Source organism: Cyprinus carpio, chromosome A15 (genome assembly GCF_018340385.1).
Source record: "Cyprinus carpio isolate SPL01 chromosome A15, ASM1834038v1, whole genome shotgun sequence".
In the NCBI taxonomy this organism is placed as follows: Eukaryota; Metazoa; Chordata; class Actinopteri; order Cypriniformes; family Cyprinidae; genus Cyprinus; species Cyprinus carpio.
This window is the reverse complement of record NC_056586.1, coordinates 18,961,628-18,982,888: the sequence shown is the minus strand read 5'-3', so window position 1 is coordinate 18,982,888 and position 21,261 is coordinate 18,961,628. Positions and strand designations below refer to the sequence as shown.

At 35.4% G+C, this 21,261-nt stretch overlaps 4 protein-coding genes across 4 annotated transcripts; all 4 read right to left on the bottom strand.

Moving 5' to 3' along the window:
- Window positions 1-67: 67 nt before the first annotated feature.
- On the bottom strand, window positions 68-1,156 carry LOC109053721 (olfactory receptor 2AT4-like). Its single transcript, XM_019071045.2, has one exon. It carries the CDS (start codon window positions 1,031-1,033, stop codon window positions 68-70), a length of 966 nt encoding a protein of 321 aa, XP_018926590.1. The 5' UTR covers window positions 1,034-1,156.
- A 1,841-nt stretch (window positions 1,157-2,997) lies between these two features.
- LOC109053722 (olfactory receptor 10A3-like) lies at window positions 2,998-4,037 on the bottom strand. Its single transcript, XM_019071046.2, has one exon. The coding sequence runs from the start codon at window positions 3,958-3,960 to the stop codon at window positions 2,998-3,000; it is 963 nt and encodes a 320-aa protein (XP_018926591.2). The 5' UTR covers window positions 3,961-4,037.
- Window positions 4,038-5,303: 1,266 nt separating this feature from the next.
- LOC109053723 (olfactory receptor 10A3-like) lies at window positions 5,304-6,311 on the bottom strand. The gene has a single exon (XM_042771865.1). The coding sequence runs from the start codon at window positions 6,261-6,263 to the stop codon at window positions 5,304-5,306; it is 960 nt and encodes a 319-aa protein (XP_042627799.1). The 5' UTR covers window positions 6,264-6,311.
- A 1,996-nt stretch (window positions 6,312-8,307) lies between these two features.
- On the bottom strand, window positions 8,308-13,318 carry LOC109104510 (olfactory receptor 6N1-like). Its single transcript, XM_042771361.1, has one exon. It carries the CDS (start codon window positions 9,570-9,572, stop codon window positions 8,613-8,615), a length of 960 nt encoding a protein of 319 aa, XP_042627295.1. The 5' UTR covers window positions 9,573-13,318; the 3' UTR covers window positions 8,308-8,612.
- Between the last annotated feature and the right edge of the window lie 7,943 nt (window positions 13,319-21,261).

The window sequence follows — 21,261 nt, the reverse complement described above, 5'->3', positions numbered from 1 at the left end:
TTTGATCGTAATAAGCATTACATACAACATGTTAGGTACAGAGATTCATTAAGCTTATAACTTTGTCTCAACATGAAAATGCTTTCAGCTGAAGGTTAACTTTTTTCCCTCTCATTCTCTTCATGAAGATGGCCTTGATTTCCTGAGTTCTCAAACAGTAAATCATGGGGTTAACAACGGGTGGCAGAATACTGTACCACATAACAAGCATAATCCGAACACCTGTAGGTATTTCGGTGGTTACGTCACATATATACACAGTACATCTTGGCAAAAAGTAAAGGCATATGATTGAAAGCTGAGGGGTGCATGTCGAAAATGTTTTAAATCGGGCCTGAACACTTGAGAGTTTGAAAACAGATCTGATGATGGCAATGTAGGAAAATATGATGAATATTAGAGGGCCTAAAAGAACAAACAAGGATACAGCTAGAGCATTTCTCCTCAGCTCAGTTTTATCTCCGCAGCCAATTCTAGCTAATGAATTGAAATCACAGAAACATTGATTTATTATGTTTGTAGTGCAAAAGGGAAGTTTTTCAGTTTGATAAGTAAGTAATGGTAAAAATCCTAAAATCAACAGCCAACACACTGTGCACGCGCATGCAGTATGCTGGTTTGTGATAACAGCAGGATATCGAAGTGGGTAGCATACTGCAACAAACCGATCCAGGGCCATTAATAGTAAAATAAAAGAATTAACTGTCCCTAAGTAATGAGCAAAAAACATTTGCACTAAACATAAATGAAATGGTACATAATCATCTTTAGCAAGATACTTTGCAGCTGCTCTGGGCAATATGATGGTTCCAAACAAAAGATCACACACTGCAAGATTACAGAAGATCAAGTAGGTGGGTTTATGAAGGCTTCTCTCATAAAGAATAAATGAAATGATTGAAATGTTTCCACTTGCTAGTATTACATAGACAAAGAGTAAAAAGGTCCCCACAGCCCCATAATACTGTGAATGAAGTCCTGGAAATCCCAGCAGGTAGAATTCAGTGATCTGAGAGAAGTTGGTGTCTGCCATTGCTCCAAAACCCCCCAGAAATCACCTAGTCTTTGACTAGCAAAAAACAATGATAAAAAAGGTTTATCAACTTTTAAATATTACAGCAAAGTAATATGTATCATATGCAAAGATAATTATTTCATAAAGCCATGAAATGGGTAGTTAAGCAGAATGTGCTTCACATTTTCTAAAATAAACCAATAACTCAAATGAATTCTTTAGCCTGCATGGCTTCATATCACAGAGTAACCTTACATTTGGAAGGAGTGAAACTCTTCTGTCCAATGCACCTCTATACTAACAGAAATTTATTGACTCATCTGTATATGAACTCTTCCCTTGGTGACGAGAGACACGTGATGAGACATATCAAACTGTATGTTTTGGGCTCTTTACAGTCTATACAGTCATATTTTATATATGTTATTTTGCTAAATGGACAATGCAAATTTATTTATTTGTCAAACTGTATGTTTTGGGCTCTTTACAGTCTATACAGTCATATTTTATGTGTGTTAAAGGCGCATTTGAAATGCCATTTGTACGCTTTTGAATGCCAAGGGACAATCCAGCAGGCTTTATTTATATTTTAATGATATATTTGCTAATTTATTATATATTAGTTTAGTTTGTCAGCATGGTATTATTATTATTTTTAATTGGATCATTAATAAATATAGGCCTATGTTAATTAAATAGTCCATCTTTGAGACTGCGAATGTAGTCTACATTCTGGTGTTTTGTTAATATTCAAATTAAATAACTATGAATCATTCCAAAATAATTGGTTTGTTCAAATTCATTCCAAAATGACGGTTTATTTTGTATATGACATGATAATTTGGGGCACATCATTGGAAGGATAGCTATCTTCCTGTACATGCTTTGAAGTCACACAAAATTCATAACGTCAGGCAGAAACTATATGGCAGTCAGAGGAAAAGGAAGAAGATCCACATCAGAAGTCCACACTGATAGCAATAGTCCTCCATTAATACAGACAAGTATTACTATCATAAAATTATAGACCGAAAAAAAATTCTTGTAAGTAGAACAAGGGCAAGGGCCTTTAGGACATATATTCTATTTTTACTTTGTCTATTATCTATTATCCTTTTAACTGCATCTTAGCCTATTGAAGCACACAATAGTCTAGAATATTTCATATTTCTCACTCATTTTATATATTTTCTTAGTTATGTTTTTAATAAACTGAAGAAATAAACTTTCTGGTTATTTCCAAGTTCAAAAAAATGGCAAGAAACAATTCAGGAAAAGGATTACATGGTAAACATTAATACCATTTAACAAAAGAAACACATTTTGCAAAGGAAATGAAAGAAAGAAATATTTGGTTTATAAATGAAGTATAAAGTTTTATATACTGTATTTTCAGAAATTCATCACTACAGCCCAGAACTTTAACATTAATTATATCACGAATGCCTTTGTAAAAAGAATCATTTACGTAAAGACATTGGTCTTATCAGAAGATTCACAGACAGAATAATAAGGTAATAGGAAATATCTGTAAAACAAAATGGTACACTCTCAGAAAAATTAGTCAAAGGTTGTCATTGTGCTAGTACCCTTTCAAAAGAGGATGATATGTACTCTTTAGGTAGTAATATGTACCTTTTAAAGTACTAATCTTAATATTTTTCATATTGTTGAGTATTATTGAGTGTGTATAGTGTAAACAACACAACACTGAAATATTTTAGGCTCTGCCCAACAGCGTGGTCCTCTGCATACTAAGTTGTCTCTGTCTAATTTTCCTCCTTAATGCATCTTTGATCTCTTTGGTTCTGAAGCAGTAAATCATTGGATTGACAACAGATGGGAGCAGACTGTACCACATATGAGTACCCAGACTGATTAGAACATTTCCAACACTTACTGGAATCTGTTTCATGTTTCTAAATATGGGAATATTATCTAGTGCTTGACTACAGTTTGTCAAACTCGATAAATCAAGCATGTTAGACCGACTGTAAAGGAATGCCAATTTGTTTCTTCTGAAATGGTCTTTTTAAAATCTTTTTTACCTCTTCTGTTCTCAAACAATAAATCAGGGGATTGATCATGGGTGGTAGTAGGTTATACATCATAACAATGAGTAATCGCAAATCAGTACTGTACTTCACACCAATGTTGCCAAATAAATAAATAAGACACCTGGGTAGAAAATAGAGGGCAATTATGATGAGTTGAGGACTGCAGGTGGAGAAAGTCTTCATCCTTCCTTGAGTGCTTGAAATTCGCATAACTGCCACAAAGATGGAGCAGTAAGAGAATATAATAACAGCAAAGGAGCCTACTAGTACTACAAGGGCATAAATGAGGGCTGGAATACTATACAGTGATCTGTCAGTACATGTCAATGTTGTAACGGACACATGATCACAGTAACAGTGTATAATGGTGTTTTCTGCACAATAAGGGAGAGGGTACGCCCGGATGACTATCATTAAGGGTCCTGCTAAACTCAAAATCCAAGAGCCAATGATCAAAATGAATACATTTTGGTTTGTCATGATGCTGTGATATTGAAGTGGATAACAAATTGCTGCAAAGCGATCCATAGCCATTACTACCAGAACATTTGAACAAACACCACCTAAATAATGCACAAAGAACATCTGAACAAAACAACCCAAGAATGAAATGGTTCCATCTTGGAACCAGTACCTGCTGATTATCTTTGGTAATGTTGCTGTGCTGAAGAGTACATCACACACAACTAGATTTATAATGAAATAATATACAGGCCTCTGAAGGCTCTTAGTTGTTACAAAAGCTGTAACAAATACAGCATTTCCCACCAATGTAAACACATAAACAAGAAACAGAACAGCTGCTATGAGGCCATAGTAATGAGGCTGAAGTCCAGGAAAGCCGACTATGACAAAATCCTTCACAGAGCTGATGTTTCCCACTAACATGATGAATATCAGTTGAGTCTTTTCATTTTCTGTATGAAGAACGTGCAGTACAAAATTTTGCAGCTTGGAAAAAAAAAGTGCCTTAATGTTATAATGTACTTGTCATAGAGTACACTCTAACTATAATAATAACAATTACCAATTGTAGATTAAAGAGAAGCAAACCTGCCACACTTGCTTCACAGGCTACTGTTAAAGTACATTCTGCTCCTTACACTGAGATATGCTGGTCTCAGTTTATTTATATCTGACATGTAAATTCTGAAAACTCTGGCCTGTTACACATGATGCAGTTTCTCCAGGGACAGTGACAAAATTACAATAAAGTTCCTAATGTCTAAAATGTCATTCTTAATCAAAATTTCAAAACAAATATGTTTTGATGTCCTTCCTGATTTTCCTGCTTTAGGTTGTTGCCAACTGACCCTGACAGTTATGGCTTTGACAAACATTACTGAAGCAAATCCAGCAGTTACTGTTAATGTGAATGAGGATGTCAAATAGGCTACATTTCTTAAAGAAATAGTTCACCCCAAATTATAATTCTGTCATTATTTATTCACCTTCATGTCAATCCAAACCCATAAGATATCATTTGTAACATGGAACACAAAAAATTATTGAATATTGTACAGCCAACTCTTTCCCATAATAATAGTTCATAGGTTGTCAAGCTCTAAAAAAGAACCACACCATAAAGTTAACATAAAAGCCATACAACTTTGTGCTCTGCAGCTACAATAAATAACAGAATACAATTCAATACATTATATCAAAATAATGACTTTATTTTAATTTTTGGAAAAGGTCAAGAAGGTCAAGACACCTGAGATGGGACCACATCTTTTATGCTTTTAATAGGAGCAACATTTAATGCTAGATGAATTTTATTTCAGATAAAATTAGATGAAATAACTAGATTCTGGTGCATGTTGATATGACGGCAGATGTGTGATATATTGAATAACAATGGGAAAAAATATTCTCTGTCCTGTTTTTGCAGTTGATGTCATTGGCTGCCTAAGCATGCCAACTTTATCTATCTGTGACACTGGAATTATTACTGAATAAAACAAGTTCTACAAGACCAAAGTTACTAAAGTTAAATTAAAAAAAAATAATAAAACATTCACATGCCTACAAAAAAGTATTTATTTATATTTTTTTTTTTGGTGTTGATTGATTTTTTTTTTGTATTTATTAAGGGTATGTTTTTTTTTTTCAAATGTTAATTTACTGTGTATAAATATTATTATAATTTTTTAAAATATAATTTTTATTTATCTATGTTTACCATAAGCCATTTTTCTGAAACATTGTGGCAACTTATTAAATATAGTATATCAGAGCAAAAGTAAAGAAATGCCAATTTTCCTCTTTTTGAATCGTCTTAAAATCTTTTTTACCTCATCTGTTCTTAAACAATAAATGAGGGGGTTGATCATGGGTGGCAATAGGCTATACATCATAATAATAACTAATCTCAAATCAGTGTTGAATTTTATACCAATGTTGCTGGACAAATAAATAAAACACCTGGGTAGGAAAAAGAGAGCAATTATGATGAGTTGAGGACTGCAGGTGGAGAAGGTCTTCATCCTTCCTCGAGTGCTTGAAATTCCCATAACTGCCACAAAGATGGAGCAGTAAGAGTAAACGATAACAGCAAGAGAGCAAAGCAGTACTGCAAGAGCATTGATAAGGGCTGGAATACTATACAGTGATCTATCAGTGCATGCCAGTGTTGTAATAGAAACATGATCACAGTAACAGTGTATAATGGTGTTTTCTGCACAATAAGGGAGAGGGTAAGCTCGAATGGCCATCATTAAGGGACCTACTAAACCCAAAATCCAACAGCCCAGAATCAGATTGAGTACATTTCGGTTTGTCATGAGTCTATGATATTGAAGGGGGTAACAAATTGCTGCATAGCGATCTACAGCCATTACAGCCAGAGCATAAGAACCAACACCGCCTAAATAATGCACAAAGAACATCTGAACAAAACAACCAAAGAATGAAATGGTTCCATCTTGGAACCAGTACCTGTTAATTATCTTTGGTAATGTTGTGATGCTGAATAGTACATCACACACAACTAGATTTATAATGCAATAATAAACAGGTTTCTGTAGGCTCTTAGTCATTACAAACAAAACAAAAAACACAGCATTTCCAGCCAATGTACAAACATAAACAAAAAACATAACGGCTGATACAATCCCATAGTAATGAAGCTGAAGTCCAGGAAAGCCAACTATCACAAAATCCTTTACAAAGCTAATGTTTCCCACTGACATGATGAATATTAGTGCTTAGAGAAATATTTTATGTGCCTTTTCATCTTCTGTTTGAGAAAAAAAAAACAATATTTAATGTTAGTATAATAATTACAACTTTACAATAAATACACTTCATAAAACAGTGTTTTGATTTTATAATCCCAAATACAATACTGATCAAATACACTACACCTATATAAGAATAGCCAGTTTAGCAAATAATAATAAAGAAAGAAGAGAAACAACCTGCCACTCTAGTTTCACAGGCTTCTGTTAAAGTACATTCTGCTCCTTACACTGAGATGTGCTTGTCTCCATTTGTTTATATCTGAAATGTAAATTATGAAAGACAATGGCCTGATACACAGATGATGCAGTTCCTCCAGGGACACTGACAGCAGGAACAATTACTTCTTTTGCTTTGAAAATTATGACTTTGAGGAGCAAATTTAGTGAATGAGGATGATAAAAACATCTCTTAATGGAATAGTTCACCCAAAAATGAATATTTTGTCATCATTTTCTCATCCTCATGTTGTTGAAAATGAAAGACATTGGCTATCAGGAACACACATTCTTTAGAATATCTTATTTTGTGTTCAACAGAAGAAAGCAAAACATACAGGTTGGAGCAAGCCTATATGATTAATGTTAAGTAAATGATGACAGAATTGTTATTTTAAACATCTCTAATGGTTCACCCCAAAATGACAGTTATGTCATTATTTACTCACCCTCATGTCATTCCAAACCCATATGCTATTTTTTTTTAACACGGAACCCAAAGGAATATTATTGAATAATTTTTCACGAAGTTTTTACCAAAGTCTATAGTGGCTACAGCTGCCAAGCTGAAAAAAGAACCTAAATATACCATACAGGAATCATAAAGTCAACAGTCTAACTTTGCAGTGTGCTCATGGAATATCAATTTAGCATTACATTAAAAATTTGGATTTTTTTTTGTTGAAAACAATTAAAAAGGTCAAGACCTCTTAGGTGGGACCAGATTTTGTGTTAAAAATAAGTAATTTTTCATGCTAGATTAATTTTCTGTTGGATACATTTAGATTAAATAACTAGATTCCAGTGCATGTTGGCATTACAGCAGATGTGACATGTATTGAATAATAATTCCATCCACCAATATAGTCTTTATCATTGTGTCAGAACTGCCGCTTGCCATATTTTCTGACAATACTGAGCAGCACTGTATAGTTAGTTGGATTAAAAGAATGACGGGGAAGAGGTTTTTGCAAAAGGTTTTATTGAAACAATTTGCAAGATCTCCTATTATGTAAAATGTTATTTTCATTACCCGGCTATGTGTGAGAGTTTTGTCATGTAGCACAGGGCATCCGACTTTATCTATCAGTATAATGGCGATAGTGCAAGCTTTATCATGTAAAGGATCAAAGTATGAAGTTGTTAAAGTGACCCCCCCCCCCCCCCAAAATGGCTTTGACAAACATTACTGAAGCAAATCCAGCAGTTACTGTTAATGTAAATGAGGATGTCAAATTTTCTACATCTCTTAAAGAAATAGTTCACCCCAAATTATAATTCTGTCATTATTTATTCACCTTCATGTCAATCCAAACCCATAAGATATCATTTGTAACACGGAACACAAAAAATTATTGAATATTATTCAGCCAACTCTTTCCCATAATAATAGCTCATAGGTTGTCAAGCTCTAAAAAAAGAACCACACCATTAAGTAAACATAAAAGCCATACAACTTTGTGCTCTGCAGCTACAAAAAAATAACAGAATACAATTCAATATATTATATCAAAATAATGACTTTATTTTAATTTTTGGAAAAGGTCAAGAAGGTCAAGACACCTGAGATGGGACCACATCTTTTATGCTTTTAATAGGAGCAACATTTAATGCTAGATGAATTTTATTTCAGATAAAATTAGATGAAATAACTAGATTCTGGTGCATGTTGATATGACGGCAGATGTGTGATATATTGAATAACAATGGGAAAAAATATTCTCTGTCCTGTTTTTGCTGTTGATGTCATTGGCTGCCTAAGCATGCCAACTTTATCTATCTGTGACACTGGAATTATTACTGAATAAAGCAAGTTCTACAAGACCAAAGTTACTAAAGTTAAATTTGAGAAAAAAAAAAAAAAAAAAAAAAAGCCTTGAGATATTCACATGCCTACAAAAAAAAGTATTTATATCTAGTTTTCTGGTGCGCATTCAGACATTTTTTTATTAGTATTCAGGAAAAGTCACTTTTTTTCCTGCAAATGTTAATTTACAGCGGTAAATATTATTTTTATTTATCTATGTTTACCATAAGCCATTTTTTTCTGCACCATTGTGGCAACTTATTAAATATAGCATATCAGAGCAAAAGTAAAGAAATGCCAATTTTCCTCTTTTTGAATCGTCTTAAAATCCTTTTTACCTCATCTGTTCTTAAACAATAAATGAGGGGGTTGATCATGGGTGGCAATAGGCTATACATCATAATAATAACTAATCTCAAATCAGTGTTGAATTTTATACCAATGTTGCCGGACAAATAAATAAAACACCTGGGTAGGAAAAAGAGGGCAATTATGATGAGTTGAGGACTGCAGGTGGAAAAAGTCTTCATCCTTCCTCGAGTGCTTGAAATTCGCATAACTGCCACAAAGATGGAGCAGTAAGAGTAAATGATAACAGCAAGAGAGCCAAGTAGTACTGCAAGAGCATTGATTAGGGCTGAAATACTATACAGTGATCTGTCAGTGCATGCCAGTGTTGTAATAGAAACATGATCACAGTAACAGTGTATAATGGTGTTTTCTGCACAATAAGGGAGAGGATAAGCTCGAATGGCCATCATTAAGGGACCTACTAAACCCAAAATCCAACAGCCCAGAATCAGATTGAGTACATTTCGGTTTGTCATGAGTCTATGATATTGAAGGGGGTAACAAATTGCTGCATAGCGATCTACAGCCATTACAGCCAGAGCATAAGAACCAACACTGCCTAAATAATGCACAAAGAACATCTGAACAAAACAACCAAAGAATGAAATGGTTCCATCTTGGAACCAGTACCTGTTAATTATCTTTGGTAATGTTGTGGTGCTGAATAGTACATCACACACAACTAGATTTATAATGCAATAATAAACAGGTTTCTGTAGGCTCTTAGTCATTACAAACAAAACAAAAAATACAGCATTTCCAGCCAATGTACAAACATAAACAAAAAACAGAGCGGCTGATACAATCCCATAGTAATGAAGCTGAAGTCCAGGAAAGCCAACTATCACAAAATCCTTTACAAAGCTAATGTTTCCCACTGACATGATGAATATTAGTGCTTAGAGAAATATTTTATGTGCCTTTTCATCTTCTGTTTGAGAAAAAAAAAATCTGTATTTAATATTAGTATAATAAATACAACTTTACAATAAATACACTTCATAAAACAGTATTTTGATTTTATAATCCCAAATACAATACTGATCAAATACACTACACCTATATAAGAATAGCCAGTTTAGCAAATAATAATAAAGAAAGAAGAGAAACAACCTGCCACTCTAGTTTCACAGGCTTCTGTTAAAGTGCATTCTGCTCCTTACACTGAGATGTGCTTGTCTCCATTTGTTTATATCTGAAATGTAAATTATGAAAGACCATGGCCTGATACACCGATGACGCAGTTCCTCCAGGGACACTGACAGCAGAAATAATTACTTCTTTTGCCTTGAAAATTATGACTTTGAGGAGCAAATTTAGTGAATGAGTATGAGAAATACATCTCTTAATGGGATAGTTCACCCAAAAATGAATATTTTGTCATCATTTTTTTATCCTCATATTGTCAGGGGGCCATGGCGGAGCAGACAGTTCGGAAGGCCACACCTAAGCAATTTGCCCGACCTCTATGGATGGATCACTATTACCACCCCCCCCCCCCAAAAAAAATCCTTGGGGAAAATAACGACCCCTGAGGCCCTCCCTGGGCTGGATGTGGGGACTGGAGCCCTCCCTGGGCTGGACGTGGGGGCTGGAGCCAACACTGGAGCAGACTCAGGGGCTGGAGCAGACACTTGAGTGGACTCAGGGGCTGGAGCCGACACTGGAGCAGACTCAGGGGCTGGAGCTGACACTGGAGCAGATTCAGGGTAAAGGAGGTGAAGGAGATTGCAGCTGTCAGCTGAAGGCTTGAGAGTGAATGCGATTTCGATTTCTGAGCAGCTGGCGGGCTTGACTGAGGAACGGCTGGTAGGCTTGACAAAAGAGTGGAATTGGGGCCGGACACTCTCCAGACACCAGAGGATACCTTCCCTCCAGCACAGTCCAGTGGTGTCTGGGAGGTCCACGGGGCGATGGTAGTTGGCCCGAGTGGCAATTTCCATGGTTCACGGTGGGGAAAATGGAAAACAAAAAACTCTTGAAAAAACGGAAACAAAACAGGGAAAAGGGGCGCCGTTTATGTTGTAGGTGCTGTTTTCTGTTACGGTTTGCCTACTGTGTAGAAACGAGGATACAAAGGAGCGCGGAGACGAAGGAGGTCTTGAACAATCAACTTCTTTAAAGACCAAAATCACAGGGAACACACATGTGGCACAACTTGATAGACATTTAAGACAGCATGCAGGACTCAGGAAACACAGGGCTTAAATACACATGGAACGTAATTGGACGCACCTGAAATCAATGAACAATCAAAACACGGGAGAAACTGGGTAATGGGGAGCAAAACACAAGACACAGACACTGACAGTATCATCACCTTGAGAGACTCTTATGTGTGAATGCAACAATTTTCAAGTGCATGAGAAAATGCTGGCATTCTCACTCATTACCGCTTCTGGTTTATTTAAAGTTTTTTGGTGCACTGCACTAGTTGTGTGCACATAGCACTTCCTAAACTATAACAATATTATACAGAATATTATCAACAAATACAACATTTTCAACAAGAGAAGCCAGTTTTCTCTGCAACATTAACAGAAACTAAGATAAAATAATTTGCGGTTTGTGTTTCATTTGTGACAAAAATGGTGTGTTCGAAGTAAATTACAACTACTCAGAGAGGTCACCTTGAATCATAATTATATGGCATATCATTCACAATTTTTATTTTTACATTTGTATAACATTACATAATGAATTTATATGGATTTATATGATGTATATGATTAATTAAATTAAATTTGAGCTGCAGAGTGGAAAAATTCCTATTTAGAGTGCCAACACAAGGCCTACATATTGCATATCAATACCATATTGTCTACAATATATTATTAGCTACGCAAATAATGTTACAGCAGAAGAAGCAAAAAAAAAAAGGAAAGAAAAAAAGATAGATCAGATTTTCAGTAGCCCTTCAAAAGACTTCAGTGTAGTCCATAAACTCTTACTGAAATTTGTTGTATATTTTGTACTATAGAGATATCTAGAATTGATGGCTTTATGACAACAGCAACTGTTTGGCCAACTCATTAAATGAAGTACATCAGATCAACTGTAAAGGAATACCAATTTGTTTATTTTGAATTTTTTATTCTTAGTATATTTTTGATTTCTTCTGTTCTCAAACAATAAATGATGGGGTTGCTGATACAAAGCCATAGTAATGAGGCTGAAGTCCAGGAAAGCAGACTATTACAAAATTCTTTATAAAGTTAACATTTCCCACTGGCATGATGAATATTAGTCCTTCAATATGGGCCTTTTTTTGTATGTAGAAAATATTGCATTTAATGTTATAAGAATATACTATAACTATAATAATAGCAATAACTGGATAGTTAAAAAAATATAATGAAGAATAACGAGAAGCAAACCTGCCACACTTATTTTGTTTTACAGGCTACTGTTAAAGTACATTCTGTCCCTTTACAATGAGATGTGCTGGTAATGTTTGTTTATATCTGACATGTAAATTATGAAGACAATGGCCTGATGCTCAGATGATTTAGTTCCTCTGAGACAGTGAAAAAATTACCATGTAGTTCTTAACCTCTAAATCATTACATTAAGACAACAAAATGTATATCAGATGTACAAAAGTACAGCTATTGACTTGTCTTCTTTTAAATAATAATAATAATAAAAACATAAAAATAAATAAGGAGGTGCAAATTATATTCCGGGACATTTGATATACAGATTTTAAAAACATTCTAATAGTTAAAAAAAATAAAAATAAGACAGAAAAAAAGACTACTACTACTTCTAGTCGTCGAATCTGACTGGCTGAGAAGTATGCAATATTCTACCAATATCGCCACTGTAACCTTTTCACTGTTTGGCTGCAACATCTTCTCATTGCTCTTGGACCTGCTGAGAACAACCTTAGGGGCCATTCACACAGAATGCGATTTTCATTCCAATGCTCTACCTTGTCATTGTTTTTCCATGTAAATACCTATCAAATCCCATAATTGCCAGGTATACTGTATCAGAACTGACCGTTATCTGTCACAGTCTTTCTCTGAATCTACACTTTTTTTTTTTTTTTTGTCGAATTAATTTTTATTCAATTATCAGAAACACCTTACAATAATCACATTATCCAGGATTAATTTTCTTATATGCACAAAAAAAAAAAAAAAAATTTAACACCCCATCCCAAGCCTGTTAATATACAATACAGTGACATTCAAAATAACTTAAGTTACAATACACTGAATTAAGGAATATAATTACTTTTGAAGTAACAGAAGAAAGGGTCCCAAATCTTGTGAAATTGTTTAATGTTGCCTTTTAAAAGATATCTGGTTCGTTCCAAGTGCAGAGTAGATATCAGTTCCTCAAGCCATAGTTTGATCACGGGAGGATTAACCTTTTTCCAAAACAATAATAACAATGTAAGGAATTTCTGTTGAGCACTGTTCAATGAACATGTATAATTACAATGCCCTAATATAATGAGCACAGGGTCTGGAGCCAAGTTCACATTAAGAATATCTGAAAGCACTTTAAATAGCTCACACCAGAATCCCTGTATTTTATGACAGAAAATAAAACTATGAGCCAAATCAGCATCCTCTGTTTTACATTTATCACAAATAGGAGAGATATTGGGAAAAATCCTATATAATTTCTATCTTTTTAGAGAAGTGTAATCTATGTAGAACCTTAAACTGAATGAGGCATAGTCTAGTGTTGACCGATTGTTTATCAATATCCTCCAAGCCACTCTGCCAAACCTCCTCAGAGATTCCAACTCCAATCTCTCGGTCCCATTCCTCTCTGATCAACTTTGTAGAAGGGGAAGTAGCTGCTAGTAACCTTCCATAAATTAAAGATAGCTGACATTTGTTTCCTCTGAACTGTATAAGACAATCATCAGTGACTGAGGGTGGGACCTCGTCTAGGGAAACTTTATATGTACGTAGGTAGTTCCTTATTTGTAAAAATCTGAAAAAAATGATTTTTTGGGAGATTATATTTCTGTTGTAGTTGCATAAAGGAAGCTAAAGCCCCATCAAGATAAAGGTCCTTGATTGTGCATATACCCAATTCCTTCCATTGAGTAAAGGTTGTATCCAACCTTGAAGGGGGGAATGATGGGTTATTTGCAATTGGAATTAAAAGAGAGAGAGATTTTATCTTAAGGTATTCTCTCATCTGTCTCCAAATGCGTAACTGACTTTTTATGACAATACTATTAACTGCTGCTTGGTCTAATATCACTGGGGAGAGTAACACTGCTTCAAGATCATAAGGATGGCAGTAATCCCGCTCTATCTGGAGCCAATCTGGGGCAACAGCAGACTGTTCCAACCATAATGCAAAAACTTGTAAATGAGTGGCCCAGTAATAAAGGCAAAGATCTGGAAGGGCTAAACCCCCCTCATGTTTAGATTTACAAAGATGAACTTTTTTGATTCTGTGACTCTTATAATTCCAAAGAAAGCGAAGAATAAGGACTTTGGCAATAGTATTGGAATATTATGAAATAAATATAATATTTGAAGAAGAAATATCATTTTTATTGCATTTATTCTGCCCATAAGGGAAATCGGGAGAGTCCTCCAGTAGTGTATACAGTTTTGTAATTTAGACAGCAAGGGGTTGAAATTAGATTTGAAGAGCAGAGAGTATTTATAAGTAACCACAATTTCCAAGTATACAATTTTTTCCTTGGAAACTTTAAATGGGGAAGAATGTATTAAGGACAAATCCTTCAAACCAATGGGCATGAGTTCACTTTTTTCCAAGTTAACTTTAAAGCCAGAAAATTTCCCAAAGGTAGTGATGGTCTTGAGTATAACAGGAAGGCTTACTTGTAGTTGAGTAATATAAACCAAAATATCATCTGCATACAGCGATATTTTATTAATGGTATTTGAAGTACTGAAGCCATGTATGCAAGAGTTAGAACGAATGGTTTCTGCAAGGGGTTCTACACTTAACGCAAACAAAAGGGGTGAGAGGGGACAGCCCTGTCTGGTTCCTCTTTGAAGAGAGAAAGAGTCTGAAATTGTTTTATTTGTTAAAACCCGTGCTGCTGGACTACTGTATAAAATTTTAATCCAGGTTATAAACTCATCTCCATTATCAAATTTCTCAAGAAAATTTGCCTTTTCGGCATCCAATGAGATCACAACCAAATTGTCTCGGGTTGCCTTAGGGTGATAAATTATATGAAATAATCGTCTAATATTATGCATAGTGCTTCTTCCTGGAATGAATCCATTCTGATCTGTATTAACCAGTTTATTAATTAATTTGCAGAGTCTATTAGCAAGGGTCTTAGATAGTACTTTTTGATCAACATTGAGAAGGGAGATAGGCCCATATGCCTCGACTTCTTGAGGATTTTTAACTTTTGTAGGAATTACTGTGAAAGCTTCAGAAAAAGTCAGTGGTAGTCCAGTTGTTAATGCTTGCTGAAAAGTTTTAAGCAAATATGGAGTAAGAATGTCAGTGAATTTTTTTTCAACTGGCAGCCCGTCAGGACCGGGGGTTTTCCCGCTCTTCAAAGTATTTATTGTGTTTTTTAATTCCTCTAAAGAAATATCTTTATTAAGAGATGCCTTATCTTCTGGAGATAGCGTGGGGAGATTACATTTACGTAAAAATGTATCCATTACCTGAGGGTCCAAATCAGTGTTTGAAGAGTATAACTTGGAGTAAAAATCCTTGAAACATTGGTTTATATCTTTCGATGCAATTGTCTGGCTAGTAATTTATGGGGCCTCTCTCCAAATTCAAAGTATTTTTGTTTAATAAAATGAAAAGTTCTATTAATTTTAGTAGAGACTATATTATTATACTCGTACCTTAATTGTAAAATTTTCTTATAAGTGTCTAACGAGGGGTTTAGTGCATTTAGCTGATGAATTTGATTTCCTAAACCAGTTAATTTTGTTTTGTACAATTTATTTATATATCGTGAATTTTAGAGTTTAGGATATTGGAAATAAGATTGTTGTCCACTAAAAAAAAATCAATACGGGTGTATACATTATGTACATGTGAGTGAAACGTATAATCTCTATCGGTAGGGTGCATACGTCTCCATATATCTATCAAACTATAATTATTAACAAAAGCATTCAAAAAATTTCTTGAATTAGACTGTGAAGGAATTTTGAGCAATGATCTATCGAGATATGCGTTAAGGACACAATTAAAGTCCCCTCCTATAACAAGATTTGTTTGGGACAATTTAGGGACAAGAGAAAATACCTTCCTAAAAAAGTCTGGTTCTTCATTATTTGGACCATAGACATTTATTAACGTAATCGGAAAACCATAAATCTCACCAGATAGAATAATGTAACGACCTTCAGATCGGTTTTCAGAGCATTTTGTTTAAATGGAACTCCTTTTTCTTAATAAAATAGCAAACCCCCTAGATTTAACCAAAACCGGGTTTTGGTTTTTTTTTTTAAATGATTTTTATTGATTGATAAATCTGTCCTATCCAGCTACCTTTTTAATTTGTCTTTAGAATCCACTTTGAGATGAGTTTCCTGCAGAAAAATTATATCCGATGAGAGAGATTTTAGATGTGATAATATTTTGCTTCTCTTAACCGGGTGATTTAATCCTTTAACATTCCATGAGATACATTTAAGACCTTTTCTGTTACTTTCAGTAGTTATTTTGCTTGATTAAAAATCAGATCAATCATCTTCACTGCTTGTTTGGAACCTTGGATTATTTTAAACAGGCTCCCATCCCACGTTCCCCAAAACATAAACATTAATTCCGTCATCTAACCGACTGTGCGATACGGAATTACACAACAAGTAAAATGTAACATCAAATTATAAAATAAATAAAAAATCTAGCAAATACCTTCAAAAAAAACATCAAACCTTAAACTTCCAAAAACTCGTATCAACACAGCTCCGTAATAAGGAATACAAGGAGAGCATCTCAATATAAACATGACAACAAGAGTCATGTAAACAGTCATATAAAGAGTCGATGCTGATTGAAGCTCACCAGTCACATTATTCTGATCTTACTTGACTCAGTCCAACGATATCCTTTACACTGGTTCTGAAATTCCAAAGTTGCTTTCGGCGAACTTAACCGCTTTGTCTGGATCGGTGAAGTAGAATTCTTTGCCGTTGTGCGGGACCCTCAGTTTAGCGGGGTATTGCAGTCCGTATACACAAATCCGCCGCAAACTCCATGGGCGCCGCCATCTTGCCTGCCGCCATTACTGCGTGCCTGCGAAGTGTGACGGTGTGACACTTGCCGGTGCCCTCTAATGACATTTTAATGAAAGCGGATCCTGCTCATTAAAGAAAATGTCTGGTGAAAGGGAAAATTGGGTAGATGATGTCAGGCAGTGGACAAAACTTACTGATAAAGGTAATTTATTGACAACATAATGTAATAATGTATAAATATGTAATGTATTGTAATTAAGAAGTGTATTAATTGATGACAACAATAAAACTGAAAGCTGTCATTACTAGCTGTGTTGTTAATATGTTCACAAGCTTCAAATAACTATTAGGCCATCCTTAAAAATATTCTTGTTTGCCATAACTGACCGACCCTGTCAATTTAGGACTGACCCAATTAATTATTTTTTCCCCTTTTTGTCCGACCGACTTGCCGATTGTAATTGCGTTAAGACCCACAGATTTTTTTTTATTACTCTTCAAAACAATACAAATGCAATAAAATGTGAGACACACACAATTGACGCTTTTCACATGCTCTCACACCATACATCCATTTCTCATGCACAGAAAAATCGCGAAGCAAAGAGGACACGGAGACCGACAATCTCAGCTCTCAGATTCTGTCAATTTTATTATGAAATTCAAACAATGAATACCGTTTTGGTGCTTGTAAACGTGACGCGACAGATCCCTAGCGGCACCTGAGCTGATCATCTCTAGCTAATAGTAAAGAACTCTGTGTAATCCTATGGCCGTGAAAATGGGCAGTCAATGTGCAACAAAGGTTCGTGGATTTCACAAACGGGGTTTATTCCATGCCTGTAGTTTTGTGCTTGTTGTTAAAACAGCCAACCACACAAACACTCTTCTCGCCATCACTTTCAATGTGCAAACTAAATAAAAATAAGGTTCGTACAGCTATAATCTGCTTCACGCCTACGGACTAACGCTACTTCTGCTACTTTCCTAGCAGCAAGGCACGCAGTAATGGCGGCTGCTTTACTTAGTTTCGCCGGATTTGTCTATTTGACTCCGGGTTTTAAAACAGCAACTCAACGCGCGTTTTTAAAAAGTGCGCGTCGCACCACAGCAGGCGGATAGTTCCGGAAAGATATTAATTCTTTCCAGAACGGGCGCTCGCTCGGCGGGCTCGGTCCACTGCGGGGTTTTTCTCTAAGGATAGGGCCTCTGCGAAAACGAAATCTAAAGGCTTTATTCCAGATTCAGCGCCCTCTTTAATTTTCAGTACATTTTGTCTTCTGCTGCGGCTTCTAGGTCTATTTTTCAGTATTTTCGTACAGCTATAATCTGCTACAGCAGTTGCTCCACTGTACGCTTTAGCTTTCCCAGATCTTGTTCCATCTAAGCCACTGTGATTTACTAATTTCGTAGAGTGATCGTCCATCGTGACTTTAATCTCCGAGATTGCCATGCTGGCCTCGTTTTTAAATGCCGAAAGTTCTCCTCTGATAGCGACAGCGAGTTGTTCGATCTTTGAGTCTATTATTTCTCCAATGTCTGATTTGATTGAAAGAAGTTCCGCGCGAAGGGACGAGATCGCGTTGAGGATGACTGAACTACCCGCGTCTGGAGCATCTTCTTCGGGCGCTTCAACATTAGAGCCGGAGGTTGTCGCGGCCTGGTCTGTGGTTTTCTGAGATTTGCCCGGCATGTTTAGAAAACTGAACAAATTAACTCCTAAAGTCGTCTAGTAGCGTCTAGGATGTGAGACTATAATTTTATCAATGTTCACAATTGCTGAAGAGATGTTCTGACAATGTTATATTACATTTTTTACGGAGCCATCGTGAAGTGCCTGCTACTCGCTCATAACGAAACCCGGAAGTCCATGAATCTACACTTTTTTGACATAATGCTGCTTTGACTGTCATAGAGGGCACATAGCAGCTGCAAAGTGGGCACATGCGAGCACACTTCTAACAGCTAAAAGGATGAATGACTTGACAGACATGCGTATGTGGTTGTCATTGTTATTCCACAAGACTGCAAGTGCACATGAAGTGTGCCATTTGGGACAGGCCCTTAGTATGAAGTCTTCATTTCACGTCCTTCATTAGGCCTGTTTTGAAGGATGCATGATGTGTATCATTTGCATCCTTCGATCACCCGCAATTCTTTGCACACTTTCCAATTCACCAAAAATAATTAGCTGAAAAGGAATAGGCACTGAGCTGAACCACTGGGAGATCACAGGTGATTGTCAATATATGTATTAGAAAAACCATTAATTATATAGATTTTTAATATAAAGTATTACTCAAATTATAATTTTATTAGTATTTTTGAGCCATGTCCATGGGGACAGAAACATACATGTATATGACATAGCCATTCACACTTACTAGACCATCTGATTCTAGCATTTAATGCTGAGCAGGACTCTTGCATTGAAGAAGGCCTCATTAGGATGCAGCCTTCCTTTTGACAAGCACACTTTGTTTCATGTCCTTCATTCAGTAATGAAGGATGCATCAGGTGTATCCTTTGCGACCTTCAATCACCCACAAACCTTTGCACATATTCTAATTCACTGAAGATAATTAGCTAAAAACATTGTTTTTAAGAGCTCAAATACAACACGCTGGCGATGCCTACTGGTCAAAACTAAATGCAATGAAAACCCAGGCCAAACATGAAAGTGTAATCTATTAAATGCAATTAACAAGACATCATTAAGAAGTTTCTGTATGTGTCCTTTTATTAATTTGCAGGGCTTGTTTTGTATTATGGTGGGCTTGGGACTACTACACTTCCTTACACTTAAGTATACAAAGTACATTCAAAATGTCTACAAATTTAAATCATATGTCTTTGCCACTTATATGGTTAGCTTTTTTTCTAGCTTTGTGTTTGAACATAAGACTTATATTTATGACAAGCTTAGAGTGAGGAGTTAAAACTTAAAAATTGGATAATCGAGGAAACAAATGTACACTTTATGTAGCATATGTGGTAAAGTAAAGACAATCTGTATTATTAGAGGGATTGGTGATAAGAAAATTGGTAAATGTGTAACCTGAGTATACTCTGCAGACAGCAGGCCACATGACAGTGATTCACAGTTCTAACACTTATTTTAATAATCTCTTCACTGGGATTATTTGGAAGTCTCTAGGTCGATTATACCACAAAAAGTCGATTATACCACAAATTGATTTAGGGGAAATCTCACTGCCCAGGACTGTATCTCTAAGGCATGTGAATTAATAACCTATTATAATTAACTTCTGCTTAGGTGACAGTAAACAAAGCAGGATTTTCTTGCATGGTATCCCCTACTTGCATCAAATGGTCATTGGTCATGGATCACCTGTCAAAGCAGGCCACCAGTGACATCTTGCTTTAACAGCATAACAGGCCTAAGTGTTGTTTTTCTTTTTTTTTTCTTGAGATGTGTGCAGTGTCTCTCTGGACCTCTACTGAACAATTGCTAGGTGACATTCAATGAAATGAATAGTAAACATCAAGAAGCATCTGATTTGTTGCTGATAAACAGTCAGTAACATGCAAACAGTTGCCATAAAAAGCATCTTTTCCCCAGAGTCGTATTTTGCTACTTGTTATTCTTAGTCCCTGAAGAGGCAGGCCTCCTTTATGATCACTGAGTGACATATTGTTTATCAAACATTATTTTGTTTTCTACATGTCTCTGTGCCTCTATGTGACTAATTAACAGGTGAAGTTTAAAAAAAAAAAAAGTAACCCTAGAGCAAAAAAAAAAAAAACAAAAAAAAAAAAACACTTCCAATCAAAGATGATACAACTCTTGCTCAAAAGTTTCAAAACACTTACATGAAACTTTTTACACTGATCACAATGAAATTTTAAATTATTATTAGGAAAGGTACTGGTGTGTGTGTTTACCTTTAATTTTCTTGTGCAAAACAGATAAATGAGTATTGTTGTCACAATATTTGCATCAGAAATTAAATTTTCAGCCATTCAAAGGCTCTTTTAGAATAAAACATTTTTAATTACCCTATATTTCTTGACATATGTAAAATAATTATGAAGTGCCACAAAAAACTATGCAACATGCTGTTAAATTATAATAGCTGATGCATTTTAGCATAGCAATCAGTCCTCATATTCATGCATCAACTGTTACACAGCTGTCAGGAATAACTGATTCTGGTTGGTTAAATGTGTCGTTAGTGGTCTTATCATGTCTACACTGGACACGAATGAAAGATCAGTGGATTTCATAAACTCATGTCCGGACAGAAAGTGTGACAGACAGTATATGGATGCTTCATTCTATTCTATTCTATTCTATTCTATTCTATTCTGTCTTTGCGCTAATTCTGGAACAAGACAAATTGAAAAAAAAAAAAACATATAAACAAACCATATATAATAC